Source organism: Vidua macroura, chromosome 7 (assembly GCF_024509145.1).
Source record: "Vidua macroura isolate BioBank_ID:100142 chromosome 7, ASM2450914v1, whole genome shotgun sequence".
NCBI classification, from domain to species: Eukaryota; Metazoa; Chordata; class Aves; order Passeriformes; family Viduidae; genus Vidua; species Vidua macroura.
The window spans coordinates 4,645,694-4,668,328 of NC_071577.1; the positions used below are offsets into that span (position 1 = coordinate 4,645,694).

The 22,635-nt window shown below is 42.5% G+C and overlaps 1 protein-coding gene and 1 long non-coding RNA gene across 3 annotated transcripts in view; one reads left to right on the forward strand and one right to left on the reverse strand.

Moving 5' to 3' along the window:
- LRRFIP1 (LRR binding FLII interacting protein 1) overlaps window positions 1-22,635 on the forward strand; it is a 102,501-nt gene that overhangs the window by 73,834 nt on the left and 6,032 nt on the right. Inside the window, exons 8-14 of one of the 2 annotated variants that reach the window (XM_053982213.1) lie at window positions 5,730-5,762; window positions 6,532-6,657; window positions 9,343-9,513; window positions 10,419-10,511; window positions 10,978-11,070; window positions 12,197-12,289; window positions 12,794-12,935. In XM_053982213.1, coding sequence (XP_053838188.1) covers window positions 5,730-5,762; window positions 6,532-6,657; window positions 9,343-9,513; window positions 10,419-10,511; window positions 10,978-11,070; window positions 12,197-12,289; window positions 12,794-12,935 — 751 coding nt within the window. The remainder of the gene's footprint in view (window positions 1-5,729; window positions 5,763-6,531; window positions 6,658-9,342; window positions 9,514-10,418; window positions 10,512-10,977; window positions 11,071-12,196; window positions 12,290-12,793; window positions 12,936-22,635) is intronic. The other variant, XM_053982214.1, reaches the window with a different exon arrangement.
- Window positions 10,590-22,629, reverse strand: LOC128809846 (uncharacterized). Its single transcript, XR_008437856.1, has 4 exons — window positions 22,556-22,629; window positions 21,979-22,142; window positions 12,992-13,141; window positions 10,590-10,989 (listed from the first exon to the last, which is right to left on the reverse strand). It is a non-coding gene; the product is annotated as an uncharacterized LOC128809846 (long non-coding RNA).

Genomic DNA, 22,635 nt, shown 5'->3' on the forward strand with positions numbered 1-22,635 from the left:
AAGCAAAAATTAATCAGAATAAACAGGGATTCCATTACAGTTCTGTAAGGGCAATAAGAACTAGGTACCCACACAGTGCAGTTGGTTTCCATTGGGTGTTTTCTGTGTGCCAGCTGAGTCATTCCTGCAAGTTGCTTAAGGGAATCACGGGATGCTGGGAGGTACAAGGGAGGTTTTGGATTTTAAATTCCCTGCTTACACTTTGGCCTCGTGGTATGCAAGTGGCTGGGGATGCTTTGCTGAGTCAGCAGCAAGCTGAATCTGCTCTGCAGGGAGACAGCAGGCACTCCTTAAATTACCTTTTTTTTGTTTTAATTAGTGGTTTATTGTCTGCTGTGAAGAGTTTCCCTTCTCTGTCACCTTGAAGAAGAGCAGAGAGTCAAGGTCATAGTGAGTCTAGGTGATCCTAAAAGTTCTTATTGCTACACAGGGTCAATCCAGCAGCACCTTGTGATTATAATTTTTTTCCCTGTGTTAAACAGACATTGCTTTTCCTGTAGCTCAGAGTGAGGGATCACTTCTACTGACAAGCTTCAAAGAGTTCTTCTAGAGTTTCCAGTCGGGTACTTAGGAGTGGAGAATGATTCCAGGGAACTTTCTAAATTAAAGCTTACAACAGCTTGTCACTGCAGCTCTGATTTTTTTTTCTCAGACTTTTGTTTCCCCCTCCTATCACTGCTCACTGAAGAGTGAGTAAAAAGCAGCAGTAGTTTTCCTGCAGTGGTTTTCCTGCTGTGCACAGCTTTGCTGGCTTTGTGTTACCGCGTTGGTAATACAGTCAAAGGCAGGAAGATACTGAAACACAATGTGTGAATATTTGTCTTTGTAGTTATTTTAAGAATTCACTATATCTGAATGAAGTTTGGAGATTGCTTATTTTTCATTAACATTTTTCATGTTATCCCACTGGTAATTATCTGCTGTCCTTGCAGTTACTGCAGATATGCAAATGTGTTGTTTAATATTAAACCATCCTCACATAAAGTACATATCTTAAGACTACTGAGAGCAAACATCAAATATTTCTGTACAGATGGGCCTGAGCTCTCAGCATGTTTTGGTAGAGCTGGACTTTTAATATGAATTGCAGAAATTTTGTTATATTTCTTTTCTGAATTAAGAAGCTACTAGTGAAGAGCAATTATTCCTAAATCTGAAACAGACACAGGATGCAGTAGTGTTTGTCTGAAGGCTCTCTAAGGCAAGGCAGGCAAAACAAGAGGAGAGGGCAGGTTTTGCTGTGCTGAGATGCTGCTGGTTCATCCTGGCTCTCTCCCTTCTTGTGGAGCCTCAGGCAGCAACACAAGCAGGCAGAGTTCAGCCTGAGCACACACAGAGTTGCAGAATATCCTGAGCTGGAAGGGACCCACAATGATCATCAATCCAAGCCCTGGCCCTGCACAGACACCCCAACAATCCCACCCTGGGCATCCCTGGGAGCACTGTCCAAACCCTCCTGGGCTCTGCCAGCCTGGGGCTGTGCCCATTCCCTGGGGAGCCTGGGCAGTGCCCAGCACCCTCTGGGGAAGAGCCTTTCCCTGATCTCCAGCCTGACCCTGCCCTGACACAGCTCCAGCCATTCCCTAGGTGCTGTCCCTGTCGCAGGGAGCAGAGATTGGAGCTGCCCCAGGGGAGGAAGATGCCAGGCATGCTGAGCTCTGCCCTCAGTCTCCTCTGCTCCAGCTGAACAAACCAGCTGCCCTCAGCTGCTCCTTGTACAGCCCCTCCAGACCATTCCCCATATTCTGTCCCTCCTTTGGAGGCTCTCTACCAGCTTTAGACCTTTCTTATCTAAAACTGCCCCCAGCACTGGAGGTGAGGCTGCCCCAGCCCAGAGCAGAGCAGGACAATCCCCTCCCTGGCCTGGCTGGCACTGCTGGGCTGATCCCCCAGGACAGGGCTGTCCCTCCTGGCTCCAGGGACTGCTCACTCAGATCCAGCTGGCCATCGACCAGGACTTGTAGATCCCTGCTGCTCTGCAGGCTCTCATTCCCCAGTGTGTCCATGCATCCAGGTCATACATCAGTGCCCAGCTGTGAACACCTTTGGTCACTGGCAGACACTTCCTGTGTTCTCACCAGAAATAAAATGAAGACACTGACAGACTTAATTTTGGTGGAGGCACTCATGGAGCTTTGCCTTTTCTCTACCTGCAGGTTTAGGGTAGGTTGTATCCTAGCCCTGCCTCTGACAGTCTGGATGTGCTTTGGGCCCCTCTGGAGTGAGGATTTGCTGCAGTGCTAACTTGCATTTCTGGGACTGATAAGTTTGTTTAGGCAGTGACGTTTGGCATAGCACTCATTCCTGAGAGAGGATTCTTCTCACAAACCCCCTTCAGACCCGACAAATTTCAGCAGTGGTTTTCCCCTGCTGACTTTGAGAGGCTTGTTGCTAATTGCTAGAGTTAAGGTGGCTCTCCTTGGAGAAGCAGCAGGAACTCTGTTACTGCCTGCCCCAGCCCAGCTGCTCAGACTGGTAAGATGGGGGTTGTTGGAGGGGTTGTACTGACTGCAGTACCTCTTTTCTTCTTAATTCCAGGTTTTGTAGATACCATCCTGTGTTAAGCTCTAGCCTAACAATTTTTCACTGCTGTGGGCCATATTTCCATTTCAAGCTGTGCTGTGCTACTTTAAGGGCAGGAAATGATCTTAATTTGATTTGTCACCAAAAATCCCCCTTGCTTTCATGAGGAACTTGAGCTAAGTGCAAGATCTGAGCTGGAGCTGAGCAGTGACAGCCACATACTGAGCACTGAAGTTGTTCTGATACCTGAGCATGGGACATGGCACAGGCAGAAGAATTCAGGCTTCCCTTTCCTGGCCTTGTTCAGGAGCCTGGAAGCTGCCTTATCCAGGTCTTTCACTGATTTTAAGATGCTCTGTGGTAGTGCTGCAGGAACTCATTTTGGACACTCCACTGGTGGCAAAGAGCTTCACCCTGAAAGGGTTAACCCTTTTAATCTATGGAAAACAGGCACTTCAGCCATATAAAGGCTTGTGGGGTGATCTTGCTCACGTTATGTTTCCAGCTGTGCTGAGCTCTGATGTTGCTGACATTCTTGTAATGTGGCTCTGGATTTATTCCGAAATTGCTGTCAGAAGAGGCTGAACTCTGATCCCACTGCACTTATTTTGCAGGGAGCAGCCAAAACAAAGATGTGCATGCTGGAGTTCCTCAGAAAATTACTTCCTTTTCCTGCTTTTTTATGCACTGAAGTACAAATTGCCCCAGTTGTTGGTGAAGAGGAAGATAATCTGTGATTAAAGACAGACCCATACCCTTGTGCAAATGAAAAATGGTAGTGTTGTGTAAATTAAAGGTACCATTAGGTGAATCCCTCTTTAAATCTCCTTTTCTGGCAAGTATTCTGTCAGTCCTTAATGTTTGTGGGTGGAAAAGTCCCAAAGCCAGGCTATTTTTATGAAGGGCTGTGCTGAGTACATGTGAAGGGGGAATTCTTTTCAGCCTATTTAACAATTGCTGTGTTCTTGATTGAATGTTAATAAGTGTTTTGGGCAAGAATTCTGTACGACTTCAAATAAACATAAACATTTCTCTCCTGACCTTTCTCTGTTTCATTTATTGCTGAATCAACTGCCAGAGGGCTTGGGGGGAACCTGGAGAAGGCTGGAAACCTGGAGGTCCCTCTGGTGGCTGATTCCTTTAGGAAAAATTTATCTTTTTAAAGGGTACTGTGAATACATGAATCTAAACATGAGCACGATGAAAGCTGTATAAAATATTAATCTAAAGTAGGTTTCTCTCTTTCTACAGAACAGATTTTGGTGTATCACTGCCGTGTAACCATAAAATTAAATGCTGCTTGTTTCAGCCTGGCTTTTTGCTTTGAAAAGTGTCGTGTGTCAGGAGGCATCTGTGAATTGTTGGATGTTATTTGGGTGTGAAGAACTGGCTTTTCTCGAAACTGATTGAGTTTTTAAGTGTTAATATTTAAATAAATTGTTGGGGATAGTGACTGGTTTTGAGGAGAAACTGCTCCGAGTACGGCATTCAGGACACTGAGTGGATGAAAGCTGAAGATGAAATCTGGTTTGTTTCCTTAACCAGCTCAGTTTTAGAGGTTACTTAATAGCTTTCATTATTAGAGATTATGCCCCATTAGAGTCATTATTTAAGATAGTTTTGCAATAAAGGTGTAGCAGGCTTCTCAGGTGTGGTTATGAGTGCTGTGAATAGAAACACTCGCTGTAGTCATGTCTCTCACCACATTGTCTTCAACATTTGTAAATGTTGAAAATGCAAGCTTCTATCTGACTCATGTGATGCATCATTAAAACAATAACAATATTTTCTCCCTTCTTTATTTTGCTAAAAACTGAGATTGCACTTTGTTCCAGAAAATAGAGGCCATTGTGCACATGGCTGAAAGAAAACAACTATTTTGAGCTGTGCCCTGTAAGACAGATTTTTGCAAAGGCAGTACACAGATTTCCAGAGGTACATGTGTGTGGACACACAAATCTTTTGTCACATGCCATTATTGACACTGCCACAGCTGTCTTGATGAACAACAGCACAGTGTTTGGCCAGGCTAGAAGGCTGCCAAATCCAGCCCTTGGAGCTGTCTGGCATGAAAATAAAAAGCTGTTTGCACAATTCAGTCCATCTTGTTCATTGGGTCTGAGCTAAATTGTCTGCCTTCATTAATGACCCTCTCTTATTGCCTCCAAATTCAGCGATTTGAGGGGTTTTCCCCTAAATATTTTACCTATTCAGTGTAGATCTAGTGGTTTAGATCTAGTGGTTTAAGTCTGGCTTATTTTACTTTGAAGCCTTGGACTTAAGTTTTCTTCATAGGGAATTTTAGCTGTGAGATGTCAGTGTAAAAAGCTGATTTGTAACAGCTACCTCACAGTTCTGAGAATTTTTAAAATAGGGTTACACAGGTAATATGAAGAATAATGAGTGAGATTATCCCCATATTGTTCTATATAATAAAAGAAAAAATGCTCCAAACAACTGTGCCAAATGTGTACTGATTATGAAGAGATTTTGAGTGTGTTTTCAGTGGAAAAACACACTTCAGGGCATGGCATAACCTCAGTTATGCCCTGCCTTTCCCTGAATCAGGTTTGTTCTGATTCTTTTTCCAGTAGTTTAAAAAACACCATTCCCTTTGGCAATTAGGCTTTTCTTGGTCTGGGGAAGACATTTATTTTCTAGGAGTTTTTTGGGAAACCAGCTTAACTGTGCTGAATGTCCCAAGAAGAATTCATGTTTTGTTGAGTTCTGCTGAGTTTTTAATTTCATTCAGTCCTTTTTACACTTAGTTCCACTTTAGATGGAGATGTTCTGTAACTTTTAAACCCTTCATCTGTCTGCATCCATGGTAAATTTCTCCTAAATTCTGCTTTTTCACTGTTTGGGTTCTTTTAGACTAGTTTTAGTACAGGATCTCTTATGTGAATTAGTAAATTGCAGTGAAGTACTGAAACCCTAAAAGAGCCATTTATTTAGACTTTGGACTGGTCCCTGATATTTGATTTGAGGGTCATTTTTGTAGTCTAGGATCTTTGCTTGAAGTTGCAGTCCCTGTTTGTCTTGAGAGGGGAATATTAACCACAGGTTTGAAACTTTGAATTTCAAGTCTGACTTGGTACCTTGCTTTTTGGGACAGGGAGGATGTGGTGGCATTTGTAGTATATTACTGCTTTCTTTTACCCTTTATTGATTCTATTAATGATTCCTTCTCAATCTCTCTTTTACAGATTGAGGAAAGGCCAGAAAAAGACTTTGAGAAGGTAAGAAGGATCTTATCAATTATTCTGACAATAGTGCTTTGCTCATTCTTTTCGATGGGTACAGCTTGCTATGAGTGTACAGAAATCTCCTATAAAATCCATTGTGAGGCAAAAATTTGAATTTCTGGAGCCTTCTGCTACAGCATTTTTGAAGATGAACTTTTCAGCCCCTGCTTACTTGATGTTAAGTTAGCTGACCTTCGGCAGCAGTTGGCTGAAACTGCTTTAGGCTAAGCCACACAAACACTGTGTGTGTTTATTAGATCTTAGTTATAAGACCTAAGCTATTTATGTAAAAATAAATAAATCATCATAATAAAGGAGGAATCTACCACATTAACCCTGAGTTCAGTCAAACAGTTCATGTGGCCACTGCTGCAGAGTAAATAAATGTCCATAAAGGAGAGAAGCTTCCAAAGCTTCCACAGAATGTATTATTACAAGTTTTGAAAATGTCTGGCAGGCTGATACTAGCCCCTAAAGACTTTCTCCAGTTAAGAATTAATAGTTAGAAGCTAAATTATGCAAACTCCCATTGCAGTATTATTTAAATACTTCTGATCTGCCTTTTCTCATTAGTTTCCCTTGTTAAATCTTTATTTTGGTTTTTTACTTTTTAGAAAGTTTGATTTTAATCAGAAGCGCATAATTTAGAAATGCAAGGATTGGTGTAATGTGTGTATTAAAAAAAAAGAAAAGGGGAAAGCTACAAACCCACAATTTATGTGGAATAGAAAGTTCTAAGCAGTTTATCCATGTGTGATTGTAGGGAGCACGAACTGTGTCAAGTTTATCAGCAGCTACCTTGGCCTCTCTGGGCGGGACTTCTTCACGGAGAGGCAGTGGGGACACGTCCATCTCAGCTGACACAGAGGCATCCATCAGGGAAATCAAGGTGAGGAATGCTTAACCCCAGAATAAATTACAGAATATCCTTCAGGGAGGAGCTGGGGCAGTGAATCGGGTGCTGTGAAGGAGAAGCTTTGCTGGAGATGTCTCTCAGATGGGACTGGTTGTAAAAGGCACCTCCCAGCCTGAAACAGGGAGTGAGAGGAGGGTGAAGATAACACGCTGCACTCCTGGAGATCAGAGGAGAGAGCCTGGGACAGAGGGTGATCATCACTGAAAGGGACAGAGGAGGGCTGGGATTGCCACAGCCTTTGAACCTGGGCCTGCGCCTCGTCCTTAATGCTGAAGATTCCGTTTTTGCCAGCCGAGAAAAGCAGAATTAGCACAAACCCCTGACCAGGAAACCTGGTTGTCTGGCATGGCCTCAGCTGAGGGTCAGAGCCCTTAAGGTGTGTGGGAGAGGTGTTGGGAGCAGCACTGGGAGCGCTGCTTGTCCCTCCCAGCTGCACTCTGCCCCTTAGTGCCCGTGCTGTCACTGACCTTTCTCGCCGTCTCCCTCAGGACATCTATGAGTTAAAGGACCAGATTCAGGATGTAGAAGGCAAATACATGCAGGGCCTGAAAGAACTGAAGGTACTGGTGTGTGAGCATTAACCCTGGCCCCAGTGTGAGCCCCAGAGCTGCCCCTGCATGCTGCTCTCCTGGGAACTGTGTGCAGAGTGTCTCATTAACTGGCAAACCGTTCTGACTGGGGGGGTTGTGCTGAGAAATGCTTCCAAGTGTTCACTGGAAGGCTGCTGGTTGCTACTGCACGTTGTCTTTGCTGGTTTGAGGAGGTCGTTGTTTTGCTAGCAAATTAAAATTATTTGGGATTTTTTCATATAGTTTCCTAATCCAGGAAACCTTCCAGTATTGGGAGATGAACTAGAACTCAGTGCTAAAACAAATATGTGCTAAAAACAAAAGTGAGTTTAGAAGCTTGTATGGTTTAATTTTTATTAGGCCATGTGAGGTGTCCTTGTGGTTTCATCTTTAGATGACAGAAGACACCCTTAAACAATTCTTGCAACAAAATTCCATTTATCAAAGCCTGTCACATAAAGGAATGCTGAAGGTCTTACTGCTTCCATGAAGCCATAAATACATTTTGTATAAGCAAAATGTATTTTGTTTATAAATACAACATAAATACAACAACCAACTTGTACATCCCCGTACCACCCACCTCCTAAGTGAGCAGTGACATGAGCTCTGGCTTTTTGGAAAAGGCAAATAGATAAATCCAACATTTGCCAGCATTGATTGCTGATTGTGTCATCAGATGAGCACTGACAGATGAAGGTGATGCCATTTTAAATGAGTTTTTAATGGAAACAGAGTAGTTAGGCCCTCTTTTGGTAAAATTTTGGTTTTCTTCCTGGTCACTGAGTAGCATATAGAGCAAAATAATCACACTCCATAACAATGTTTCAATCCATGTCCCTCAGACTGCCTTTTGGGGTGATTTGGACCTAAGCTGCACTGTTTGATGCTAAGACACCAAAATGTGGCATGCTGAAGGAGTGGAGCAGAGCTTCCTTAACATCTTCCAGGCATATACTTCCTTTCCAGCTCCTTTCTGAGCTTTCCAAATCCTGGTGGCTTTCCTGTGCTTGGTATTTCTCATCTGGAGGTGGAAAGTGCCCCAAAACACAGTTAAGCATTTGGAACTGGACAAATTCATGTCCTAAAAGACAAATTATCTCATTTGTTAATAGAAATGTCAATTAAATTGATTTAGACTTTGCCACTGTCATCCTTAGTTCTATTAACAGCTGAAAAAGGAAGTATATGAAACTCACCCATACTTCAGTTGAAATAATTAAAGTTACACAAGTTCCAAGAGAAATTGTTTGATCCATAAAGTAAAATGTTGATATGTGTGTCCTCCTTGTTTGCACATTTACACACCTTTGTTTATATAACTCTTTGTTTATACAACTCTTTTGTTTGTTTATTCAAATCAAGTAGTGCAAAGTTTGTCTGCATAAATGAAAAATTATGCTAATTTTGTTTTACCATCATTTGTTGTTATAAACATCTCAGTATCTTATATTCAGGTCAAGCTGGCAGAAGGGGTTTTCAAGATACTGGGAATTGTATCTTAGAGAGTAAATTTGTAAAGAAGGGATGTGATATGGAAAACCTAATGGGAAATCACACATCAGGTCACAAAAGCTGCAGCTTTCTCTTTCATAGTGAATCCTAATTCCTGAGTCACTATTGAAGGGTTCCCACACTGCAAGGATCACTGAAATTAGTGTGAAATGGCTGTCAATCTGCCTGAATTACAGGCCTCAGATCATCTAAAGTGATCTTAAATCAAGGCCAGTTTACCTTTAAAAAAAAAAAAAATCCCAACTTGCCATCTTCAGCAGCAGCTTTGAGCTGCCAGTGTGCAGGGGGAGGAGGGAGAAGGAGGAAAACCGGGAAGGCAGGAGCTGAAGCAGCAGAGGACAGGAAGCATTTGATCCGTGCTGAGGTAAGGCTGCTTGCTCGGCAGCACAAGCCTGGTGGGGACACAGGAGGTTTTCCTCACCTTGGGACAGCTGGGAAGGCTCCAGCACAGGATTCATGCTGCTTTCCATAGGCAGACTCGTGCTTTGGTGCTTTATTTTCTCACCAAAGGTCTTGGTTGGCAAAGTGTCCTCCTTTATTTCTGACTCTGACCAGGGTTGTTTGTTCTCTGCAGGACTCTCTAGCTGAAGTTGAGGAGAAATACAAGAAGGCTATGGTGTCAAATGCTCAGCTGGACAATGAGAAAACCAATTTCATGTACCAAGTGGACACCCTGAAGGATGCGCTCCTAGAGTTAGAGGAACAGCTGGCAGAATCCAGGAGGCAATATGAAGAGAAAAGTAAAGTATGTAAAGAGCCCTGGCATGGGAAATAACAGGGAGAGATTTGGAGGGGGGTAGAGATCTTTGGGAGGAGGCAGCTAAATTATTATTATTCAATATTTTGAATTACTGGTTTAATTAGTATTAAGTGAAATACCATTTTGTTGTGTACTTGTGATCATACAAATGAGAATTTTCCCTAAGCCATTCCTGAAGAAGGAGAGAAATGTTCTAGCTGGTAAAGGCTATATTGATATTATCACATCTCCTTTTATATTCCATCTCTAAAGCAAATTCATAGGGTTTGTCCATAAGGACTTCTGGAGCAGTTTTACACACAAAAGTGTCTCCAGGCAGCCTATGGGGGAGTTGTGCAGTTCAGACACTTCAAGCAGCTCCATGGTTAAATGGTGAATTAAGTTTTATATTAATTCAGCAGCTGACAGTGATTTGGTGTTAAATAATAAAACTAGGACTTATGTTTTCAGAAGTGCCTTCTCGTAGCTTGGGGCATTTGACTATACCCCACTTCAAAACACAGTTCTTGAAAGATACTGTGTGGTTTTTTCCTTTCTGTTTAAAAGTCCAGCTAACTTTCAGTAGATGGCCATGTGGGAAGAGTGGGTTAAATTCCCATCCATTCATCTGTGCAGTCTGAAGGACTGGAGTGTAAAAGCTCTTCAGCCTGCTGCTCAGCTTATGAAATGGGCTAAATGATGTCTGTCACTTCTATATTTGGTGCAATAATAGCATCTTGGAAAAAGAACAAACTCGTTAAAAATTGCACTCTTATGGGATTGTGATTAGAGGGATATTCAAGAATTACATTGCAGTAAGCATTTTCTTTGTGTTTGGGCTTATTTTCCTCTTTTTGGTGGGATGCTATTTTTGATTAATATTAATCTTGTGAATATTTCATTATTCACAGGAATTTGAGAGGGAGAAGCACGCTCATAGCATATTGCAGTTTCAGTTCATGGAAATCAAAGAGGCTTTGAAGCAGAGAGAAGAAATGCTTGCAGTAAGTAACTTTTTTTTTTTTTTTCTTTTAATGGCTTCTTTGATTGGTACATTCCCAAGCAGCAGTAGAGTAGAGAATGTGAGGCATGGAGAATTTTATTCCCCATTCAAGTTTCTCACCAGGAGAAATATTAGTGTTTCAGGCCAAACAGGTTCAGAGCTGACTAATGCAAGTAGTACTTTCCTAAGTATTACCTTATTCTTCCTAAGTGTTGCATTTTGGACAGCTGTTTGTGGAGATGCAGAGGAAAATAACAGAACTGTGTAACTTGTTTTAAGTCATGTTGTGGATAATGAGATTGTCTTCAGGAGCACAGATTCAGTTGGGATGTCAGAAGCTGTGCACTGTAGTTACTCATTTCCTTTAGCACCTGACTTTTTTCATTCTTTGGTATCGCTGCAATCTTGTCCTTCCTTGTTAACCTGTTACCTGCTTTCTGTCTTCTTGTTCTGCTCCTGCCCCTCAGGAAATCCAACAGCTGCAACAGAAACAGCAGAGCTATGTCAGGGAAATTTCTGATCTTCAGGAGACAATAGAGTGGAAAGACAAAAAAATAGGGGTAGGACTTACCAACTCCTGCAATGTGTTCAAAGTGACACTGATCCTGCTTTTGTAAAACCCCTCTGTAGTGCCTTTGCTTGGTGTGGCTGTCCTGTGATGTTGCCAGTGAAGTAGCAAATAGCAAGTGTTGTCTTTGGGCAGTACCTTAAAATCCAAGGAAAACCTAGCAGCTGGTCTGCTTTCAAACCAAGGGCAATTGATTTGCTGTGCTGCACCATTTGCATTTGCCATGGGGGAAAATGAAGTGCTATTTATAATGCAATTCCATCAGCACTGAGTTTTCTCTTATTCAGATTTAATCTGCAGACTGAGCAGAAACTGGAGTAGGATAAAGAGGTAATGGAGCTATTTATAGGATGTTGGGATGAAAGTCTCCCTTGCTTCTCATCCCTTCCCACCACCTCTTATCAAAGCAACATGGAAACACACTCTGGTTTTCTTTTCCAGCTGAACACTGAAAGGCTTCCTGAACAGAGTAGGAGAAAGAAATCTGGCAGCTTGCCCATGTTTGTGATGTCCAATAATTTGTAGCAGCTTGAAACTGAAAATTGTCTAATTTTTTTTTTAATTGTTCTATTTGTACTTATATAGAAATACTGGGAGGGGGAGGGGAGTTCAGTAGCAAAATATGCATTTGCACATGGTGCATCCCAGACTAAGGATGACTTAATGGCAGCAAATAAATTAAATAGAATGTAAAATAAAAAGACTCCTGAAATCCAGTGGGCCTACTTCCATGCCCTTCCATTAACACGTGGGAATGACATGATGTCTTCAGTGTGCATGCTAAAGCTATATGGGTTTGGATCAGCTTGTCTAGCAGACAAGAATAAAAAGTGGACCCTCATTTGAAGGGTCCCCAATGAAGAATTGGGCTCTGAATGTCTTTGGCAGGAGTTCTTGGTTACTGAGGAAGCTGTGCCTTTCTTGGATTTGAGGTTTCTCTCTCTGTATGCAAACTCAGTCCTGTAATCTGTAAACTCGACCTTTTTCACCTGTGCCCCTTCCATCCCCTGAATATCTTAAATCTGCTCATTCTTGTCTACATTTGCTTTTCATGGCCTTTACTTGTCTCCCTTCCTTTCTTCACATCTCCTCGCCCTCTGTCTGTGTTGGGAACTCAGGCACTAGAGAGGCAGAAAGATTTCTTTGATTCCATAAGGAGTGAGCGGGATGACCTTAGAGACGAAGTGGTTGTGCTGAAGGAGCAACTGAAGGTATGCAAGAGGAATAAAATAAATTTATATTCATCTGCTGACCCTTTTCCCCTGTACATTTGGGCAGATAAATGAGGTCTAGCTCAGTAGCAATAACTCAATTTTCATGTTGCCTATAAATTGCCATTTCAGGGATTTTCTATATGAAGTCTTTCCCCCTGCTATTGATTGTGAGTTCAGAAGGCTTTAAAAAACTCTTAAAAATCAGGGCGACATTAGTGTAGACTGGTGTATAAAGAAGTTGTTTCTGTAGGAGACACTGCTCTGAGGAACATTTTATGCAGCAGATTTATGTTAAAAAAAAAAAAAAGACCTGGGATCACATGCTTTCTGTCAGAATGGCTGAACTGAGAACTGCAATATCTGTTCTCCTTCCTGACTCCCAGCTATGTTTAATGGAATGATTGAAGCAATTGTTTATTCAGAGTATCTTGGACAAGAGCACTTGACAATCCTTCCCTTTCTGAGCAGCAGGCTCTAAAGCGTTGCTTTTGCTTCCCACAGAAACACGGAATAATCCCAGACTCTGATGTAGCCACCAACGGGGACACATCAGACATTCTGGATAACGAAGGACACTTGGATTCTTCCCGAACTGTCCCAGGCACCACTCAGGCATTAAAGACAGGAGGGGAGGGGATGCTAGGTAAGTGCTGCATGCCCTCTCAGCCCCTCCTGCCTGTCTGTCCTTCATTCACCCACCTTTGCTTGGATGGGGCAGTTGTTAGTGGGACAATTAACACCACGCAGCATGCTCCTTGTCCAGTCACTCCCTGTGCATTTCCCTGCTTCATGTTGATTGTCACTCCCAGTGTGTCCTGCAGTGTCCTCCAGCAGCAGACTTCACTTCCCCTGCAAGGTGCCAAAGGATGGGGATACAAATACGACATTACAGATAAGTAGCAGTCATTCACGTCGCCATTTAAATCCTGAATTTGAAAATTGTCCCAAGATGATCCTACTGCTGCTCAGTATTTTTCAGTACATACCTTAAATAATCAGGAAAAAAAGGCATTTTAGTTTGCTATAAAGAACTTGTGTGGTGGTTCATTGATATCCCTGAGAAATGTGTCTGCTTGAACAACAGTGCTGGGCTCTGCCAAAGCACACCAAAGGATAAATTCTGTGTCCCTGTGCTTTTGAACACTTAAAATTAACACATCTGTGTTTTTACTTGTTACATTGACACTTGAATTCAAAGGATGTAATTGAACAGCGTTAGGAAGGAGAAATCTGGTTGGCAAAACCTCTTTATGCTTTTATGTGGTGACCTTATTAGAGAATTCATTAGAGAACTATTGTACTAGTGTAAGGAAATAAAGTAATATTTTTGGTTTGTTGGATTTTTTTTTTGTTGTTCTAAATGAACATACTAATAAACAACTGCAGGCAGCCAGTTGTTGCAAGTGCAGGTTCTCTTGCTTTGAGCTTTTGGCTGCTTTTTCCTCACTCAGTTTCTGTGTGGAAACAATGTGGAACACCAAAAACCAAGGTAAGGGTATATTTTTAAATGTAATATGTTTTCTACATCTCCTAATCCTGGGTTTTTCTTTCAGAATAGGTGCAGCATAGACCCAAAAACTAACAACAAACACTGTTGTTTTAATATTTGTTGCTTTTAAATCTGAATTAAGGAAAAGTGTTACAACAAAAATAACCTTCAATAAAACACAGAAGTCCTCACCCCTTTGGGTGGCTGAAATAAGGGGCACAGATTACCTGAGTCTGTGTTGGGAGGTCTGAAGAGCCAAACCATTTGCTTGCCAATCAGATTTTACATTCAGTGTCTGTCATGTGCACTGATGATGCCTGTCTTGAGATTTTAAAAGCAAAATATTACTGAATAATGCTTCATGATTCCATTGGAATGGCATCAGACTCCTGCACGGATAGAGGGGTGTCAGGGTTAAAGTTGTAGAGAAAATGGCTGAGGAAAAGCAGTCCTTAGAGGTACATCTGCAGGTATTGCTGTTAAGTTGCACTGCTTCAACCAGCTGATCTCCTCTTCGAGAGCTGTCATTCCCACAGCCAAGAGCAAAAATCTCCTCCTTTACAAAAACACGAGCCAGCACCAGAGACTTCTTGCTTTGAGAGGGTGGTGGTGAGTTTCACTGATCAAACCCCCTGGATCCTTACTAATTCAATCGCTGCTTTGCCTCACAAAATTGGCAAAAGCTGATCTTTTATTAACCTGTTCTTCTCATTCTGCCTTTCGGGTTTTAAGTGGGGAGGTGAGTGCTGTGGTGTGGCCCCCTCAACTTTCTCAATGGTCTTTTAGGCAAAGCCAATGAAGTGGAGATGAAAAATGAGATTTTGGAGGATGTGGGGAAAAGAGAAATCTTGCAGAATACTGAGCATGAGGAACACAAAGAGGAGTCTGAGGAGGAGGAAGTTCAGACATTGCATGCTGCTGAAAACGCAAAGGCAGAACAAATGGTTGAAGAACGGGACACCCTGCCAACAGTGATGTTACCAGAGAGTAGGTTTGCAGAGCAAGCCCAAAGCCTCACAGAACCCGTGTCAGGGAGCACTTCTTCAAACAGTGACAGTGACACAGATGGCTTGAGAAAGGTCACAGAGTCCAGGGACACAGCAGTCCAGCAGCCTGAGAGTACAGAGGCTGAACACCATGACTTGAGTGCAAGGACAAATGAGAACCTGGAGCTGGGCTCTTTGCAAGACCCAATTTTTGAGACTCCTCAGGAAATGTGTTGTGACTCAGGTACAGAGCAGGAACTGGGAGAAGCTGCATCCAACCAGGAAGAACAGGAGGGTCTTGAAACTAGCCATGCCCTGAGTGATAATGAAATGGATGAAGGATCTGACAGTACAAGTGAGAGCAGTGAGTTGGTTTCTAACCAGGCAGGGCTACCTGAGGGAGCAGTGGCAGGCTTGCTCAGGGAAGAGGGAAATGTGGAGAGTTCCACTCCAGAGGAACCCCAGCACTCAGAAGAAAGTGCTGAAAACAAGGTTGCAAATGTCTTGGAGGAAAAGTTTGTTGACTGCACTGATGGAACACGTGATGAAACAGCAGGTGACAGAGCTGAAGAAGAAGATGAGGCTGGGAACACAGTTCAGGGTCAGCTGAGAGAAACTGAGTCTGTGGGTTTGGAGGGGACAGAGCCATGTGAAAGGGATGTCCCAGCAGAGCCACTTGAAGAGGAAGGTGGAGAACATCAGGCATTCATCCAACCAGCTTCTTCGGAGGACAGTGCTTCAGCATCCCCAGAGGAACCAAGTACACAAGGTAAAACTGAAGATGAAACTGCTACAGCTGAGAAGGATGGACAGAAGGAAGAAGTGATGGAAGAGCTGGAGAAGTGTTCAGGTTCTGCTGAAGCAGGCGAGCAAGGTGTGGCATCTGTGGAGGCAGGAGGCTGCATTCCCGAGGGAAAGGGAAGTGAGCTGCAGCAGGCACAGCCAGGAACAGAGGCTGTGAGAGGGGTGATCACTCAGGAAACCCATTTAGACCTGAGTCTTTTAGATGATGAGATTAAGGAGTCAGAATTGGAAACAGGGGATGAGGCTGGGGAAGGACAGGAAAGTAGGACAGAATGGGTAGAAGATTTGAATCCGAAGGTGGAGGTTCAAACAAGTCCATGTAGTGAGGAGAAAGCAGATGGTACAGAGGGAGAGAAAAATGTTCCTTTACAGGGTGAAGTGCAGAAGGTGGTTAAACAAGTAGAAGGTGAATCTGAAGAGGAGTCAGGTGTAGGTGTTATTGTAACTACTGAAAACAAAGCCAGTAAAGAAACACTGAAAGAAAATGAACAAGAGGTAGAGCTTGCAGACCACCCTGGTGGGGAATTTGCTTCTGAGGAAGATGCAAATAATGCCTTGGCACAGAAACCTGTGCAGGATGAAAACATTAGTGAACAAGTTAAATTGGAGGTAGGTGCAAATAATGCCCTGGCACAGAAACCTGTGCAGGATGACAACATTAGTGAACAAGTTAAATTGGAGGTAGGTGCAAATAATGCCCTGGCACAGAAACCTGTGCAGGATGACAACATTAGTGAACAAGTGGAATTGGAGGTAGGTGCAGATAACTCCCTGGCACAGAAACCTGTGCAGGATGAAAACATTAGTGAACAAGTTAAATTGGAGGTAGGTGCAGATAACTCCCTGGCACAGAAACCTGTGCAGGATGACAACATTAGTGAACAAGTGGAATTGGAGGAAGGTGCAAATAGTGCCCTGGCACAGAAACCTGTGCAGGATGAAAACATTAGTGAACAAGTTAAATTGGAGGTAGGTGCAAATAATGCCCTGGCACAGAAACCTGTGCAGGATGACAACATTAGTGAACAAGTGGAATTGGAGGTAGGTGCAAATAGTGCCCTGGCACAGAAACCTGTGCAGGATGAAAACATTAGTGAACAAGTGGAATTGGAGGACCAAGCAGAGGAAAGCCTGGAGGATGATGGTGATGCATTTGATTTTGATGAAGAGTCAAATCAAATACTAGAATCTGATGAAAAATGGGATGGAGAGAAAGTTGATGCACAGGGAGAAGAGAGTGATGGATCAAATGGTGCTGTTGGAAAAACTGCCCACATGGACAAAGCTGGAGATGGAAAAGACAAAATGGAAACCAAAGATGCCTTGACCAAAGGTGAAATCCTGCAGCATAAAAAAGATGAGCCTGAAGAAACAGGGTGCTTGCAAGGGGAAGTGTCAGGGGAAACTGAGGAGGAGGCTGATGTGGAGGAAGATGAAATCAAAGTATCAGATTCTAGTAAAGTGGGAAAATTACAGAATCAAGATGTTTCGGAACAAGATTTGGAAAGTGCTTTCATTAAGAGGGCCGAAAGCAGGGAGGATTTGCAGGTTGGTAAAAGGAGTAAGGGTAGATCCAGAGATGACTGTACAATCTCCTGAGTTCAGAACCTCAAACCTACACGAGTTCCATGCCCTGTGACCAGTCCCAGGACACAAACATGCACTTTGCACAAGACATCAGACCTTGGAATACTCTTAGAGCTTTGTCTTTGTAGGTAACTCAGCATAAAGCATGGATGTAGTAATGATGTAAGTTATTCACTGTTGTACCCAGCCACAGAAATTGTGAGTGGGTTTGGTTTTGCTGTGTCTCAGGTTGAAAGCTTATCACCTAATGAGGAAGCTTCACAACTTGACTATTCAAACTGTCATGCAATTAAAGTCCCTCTAGTGTGGATAGCTGCTCCTGGGGAATTTCTATAGGATTTTTTTTTTAAATTCTAGCCTAGTTGATCAATATCTTGAATGTACATTGGGCCTTTGTGAACTTATGCACATTATGCTTACTTGTACTTAGATCTACAGCAAGTACATTAACTCTTCATGAAGGAACTCAGCAGATCAGCCACACTGATGGTGAAACTTCTTTCAGAATGCTTAAAACCTATGAACCAATCTCTTCTTTTTTTTTTTTAATATGAAGAAAAAAGATCTTTTCATTCCACTTTGTATTTCTTATATGGTCATATTCCAAAATATAGTTAGATCACTGTGAATCTGCTTACTCTGAGCACTTTGGAAGAGCAATATACAGTTTGGAGAAAGTGCAACATACAGGTCTTAGTTTGCTGAAAAGAATAAATATATACATGTTTACTTCATCTAGGCACTTTGCACCACAATAGGCCTTTTACACCATGTCTCACATGGGGTTTTTATTTTTTTCCAGAGAAAGTGTCAATACACACTGTAATGTGTGCTTAGGTTTGCTATCAAGTACTGTCTAGATATGAATATATAAAATATCTATTTTTCCAAGAATATTTTTGTTTAAAATTGCATTTGCTTACTGCTTTTTTTTTTTTTTTTGCAAACTCTGATTCTGAAAGAATGTTTTTATCTCTGAAACAAATCTTATCTCTTTCCTTCTGGAAAGAAGATAACTTTGCATGTCTTAACTCTTGCTGGATATCAGACCAAAGAGGACTGTTGTTTTGTGTACTAGCCCCCCTGTGCCTTTTGGAAAACCTGGATTGCTTTGAATTGCTGGCATAAATTAGGCTCTTGGACTCCCTTGCTGTATTTCCTCCTGCATCTCTGCTAGTGCCTGGGAGGAAGAGCAAGTTTTGCATATATAAATATTCATTTAAAGTGTTAAGCAAGGGAATGCAGATCGAGGGGGGGTGTGGGCTATGGAAGGCTGTATTTGTGTCAATGTTGTCAGAGCACAGACAGACTGCAAAATTTGAAGATGTATGTCAAAATGTACTGCTGTATATAATTTAAATAAACATATTTTATACTTTAAAGTACCTGTCCAGAGCACTGTTTCTAAACCTGCACAAGGAATTATTTAAACCTGTATCATTTCAACACCATTTTTCTGCAGCTTTTGTTCAATTTATTGCCTTGTGCTACGTAGCTACAAGAGCCATCTCCCTAGGACTGGGCAGCCTCGGGGTTTGAGCACCTTGAATATGTGATGGCACCTTAACTGTAGAGCTCTAACAGGTCTGTAACCCTGTAACTCCTTTCATGTGGCTCCTCTCCAACTTACAGCAGATCCACCGTGGTTTCTGTAAGTATTGGCAGTTGTTCCTAAGAGTTTACACTAGATGCTAATCCAAAAAAGTCATAGATCTTATAAGCATTTCTTATTAGCATGTAGCAGTGTTTATTTAAAGATTTGGCTCTGCTATACTCTCGACAGTAATATATGGTTTAATGTTGGAAGTGGGTTTTAATTGTTAAATAGATTTAAACAGATCATTAAATGTTCTTACCAGGCTTCACCTGTACTGTGGATGGATCTATCAGAGTTAAATTAGGCAACATGCCATTATAGCCTGTATTTCTTATGAGTTCATTTCTGATTTTAACTAGTTTTTCCACTTCAAAACACACAGCATCTTTAAGAGAATTCCTTTTTAAAGCCAAGTCACAGGAGCAGAAACACCTCCAATCTTACCTGTCCAAGTACCAGCTTTGATCCCACTCCCAGTGTAACTGGGACCAAGAACATGGAGAGGCTGTGCAGAGTAGCTGGTGTGCCAGAAATCCATCCTGGAAAGCTGAAACTGAGTCTGTGACCCAAGTATGAAGCTTTTGTCTTCCAGAATAACCCCAAATGCTCACTGGGTTTTCTGGTCATCACCTAGTGGCACATAAATGCTGTAGCCCAGGTTTGTGCATATCAGAGCTAGCCTGAAATGCTTTCAAAAGCAGTATCTCAGGAAATTTACTTGATTAAAAAGGGGAATAAATAGTGAAAAGGTCTTGGTCAATATCTTCTTTACTATAGAGAAGAAAAGTCCTCCTGTCCCCCTCAAAATCACTACTGCAAACCAGTGCTTCCAAATCCTGTGCTGTCCCTGGCAGTGCCCCTCTTCTGAGAAAGACAGGAAAGCATTTTCTCATCATCCACAATAAACTGACAGATCTGGAGAGGGAGTATTGCCCAACCTGCTCTGACAGCTGGATTCTTGCAGGCTGTTCTGAATAGCTGCTTGGGGCTGGGATGTCATGGGATGTCTTTCCATCCTCCAAGAGCAGTTTACCCCTTTCATTTACATCAGGTTAGTTACTTCCTGGGCCACACGTCATGTAAATCATGCAGGTAAAACCAGCTGCTTCCCATCCCATGCTCCCCTCCAAGTGGAAAGAGACATGGAGGGTCTGTGGCTGATTTGGGACTGTTTGGTGCCACTGGAGCAGCACCTGAGCAAGCAATGCCTCCAGTCACCTGCAATGGCAGGGCAATGAGATCAGTCACTGGACTTAGAAACTGTGGCTGAAGACACTGCTCAGCACCGTGCTCACCCCTCTGTGTCCTGCTCCCTCACAGGCCCCATCTCCTCAGTCCTCTGTTAAACTCTGGTGTGTGAAGGCCATGAACTGGTGCAGTAAGTACCCTGGGAATCACCTTTCCAAAGTTAACTGAGGTGAATGTCACACTCTAATTATTCACTGTAGTATCTTTGTATGTGGAATAAGGATAATGACTGTTACAGATGAGAATTTTAATTAGCTGCTTCCTGTCCTGATTCAATAAACTGTTCTTTCCTGCTCACCTGTTCTCAAGGTCCTCAGATTTGTTTGAAAAGTATCTCCTAAATGCAAAATTAAGGTGACCCTGCAGAGCAATTTTCTGTGTTAATATGGGGGTTTAAGATAAGTGAAACCCAAGAGACCCTCATTTCTACAGGCAAAGAACTTTTCTTCTATGTGAATGGCAATTTTAGCAAACTCATTTTTTCCCTGATCTGGTAAACCCTGCTGTCTGCATGTCCCAGTGTGGTACACAGATGTCCGTAATGAGGGCAGAGAGAACTGAAGGTGAGACCAAACTGGAAGGTTCATCCCAAAATGCATCCTCTTTGCAGGAAAAGGGCTTTGGGGAAGCCAGTGTGCTTCCTCACTGGAAGCTGGCAGAGGTGTCCTTTCTTCAGGCAGGCAGCTTTCACCCCACAGCAGTGGTTGTGTTAATGAAAGTCACAGCTACATTGTTTTCAGGATCAAAATGTGTTACTTGGCCCTTTTGGACTCACTAAGTTTGGGCCAATTTTGTAGTGGCCTAAAGGTTTCCTGCTGCACCAGTCCTCATTCTCTTTCCAATCCTTGGAACTCCATTTCTCAATCTTTGCTGGCCTGTAAATCCCAACACAATCTCTTGAGTCCAAGTATCTCCAACCTGTTTGCTGTTCTTGCTTTCTTCATTGACCTTTATTTTTCTTCCATATCTTCCATCTTTTGCAGAATTTCTGTCTTAAGTTTTCTTTCCTCCCCATATAGATCTGTGAAATTGTTTTATTATTTTAAAGGGGCTTATACTTAGAAATTTTGTTTGTGGGTGGTATTTACAAAAAAAAAGTGGGTTTGGGTTTTTTTTTGTTTTGTTTTTTTCATATCAGTGCTCAGGTGTAGCAATGTTGGGCGTGTCACAAATGGATGGAAAAAAAAGAATAGGACTTCAGGAGGTTCAAAATTAATCCAAAGATCTGCTGAACTGGGATGTCACGCTAAGTTCTGTATGTGGGTATTGCATCAAAAGCCAAGGTAAAGGTTTTGTTCCATGCTCTGGAACGGGACTGTATGGGGGTGTGTATTCCCAGCAGGGAAGTGACATAGCACATCAATGGACTCTACATGTCTGCTGTACAGGGGAACTTCCATTGGGAGAACAGTTTTCACCATGATTTGATTCAATACAGACTCTTGATTCCCTATAAGTGCACGTGCTGACAAGAAAAAAGGGAGAACCACAAGACTTTGGCCTGTTCAGGAGTTGTCAACAAAGAAGAAATGGTATTTTTAAAGCTCTTCAAAAAAGTCTGTCTATCAACAGAATTTACCTGATAAAAGCCCACCAGGCTCCAATGTGTAATTTACCTTGCTTTCCTAAAGTTTACAAAAAAATCTTTTTCTTGAGTGAACTTTAGATTTTAATGATTTAATCAGCAGGCCAGACCTCAGCTGTGGAGTTGAGCTCTGAACAGCCTGAGCTCTGCACTGCTGGCAAGGGAGGCCAGCTGAACAAACCAGCAGTGAGACCCAGCTGAGGCCAACAGATCTTCTCCTAATGAGTGTATTTCAACTTGATGTTGCAGTGTACTCCTGCCTGAGGTGTACCTGAACAAACTGAGCTTGTTAATTAGTCATTTAGGTCATTTGGGTGGTAAGAAAATGTGCTTTCACATTTTGCTGCCCTTAATGGGGAAGGAAAAAAATGAAGTGATTTGTTTGCTTACTTTGTAGATCTTTTTTCCAGCTGTCTCATTCTGTAGAGTGCACTTTATAAATGAAGGCTGCACATACTCATGTGCTGATCTGTAGCACTTCCAAGTCCAAATGTAGCACAACAGTTGGTGCAGGTTGTCCATTGCCTCTTGATGTTTGACCTGGAGAATTGACTCTGAAGAGAAAATACCAGTTTTACCAGACTGCTGCGTTCGAAACACAAATAATTTAACGGGCAAACGTTTTTTTCTGGTCATAATATTGGAGCTAAAATGTCACTGCCATGTAAAAGAAGGGAAGAGTTAAAGTGCTGAGAATGTGATTACAGGTGTTTACAGTATTGTCATTGTGCTAAACTGTCAAGATCTGTGAGATTTTGTGTTGCAGTGGTGCTTGACCCTAGAGTTCTTGCATGCTAACCTAACGTAGAAGATTAGCCTCTTTGCATGCAGCTGGCTGCTGCTACTGCTGGGACAAGCATGTTCTGTGAGAATGCCATAAGTGCCCTGGCTGCAGCCCCCTCCCAGCCCCGCCTGGGCCTCGTGTCCTGTGGTACGTGCCCTAACTCCCCCATCAGTAGTCACTAACCTGAACGGGTCAGTCTCGTGTCTCAGATGCGCTCCCCGATGCGCCGCCGGCTCGGTCAGCACTGAACTCTCCCTTTTCTC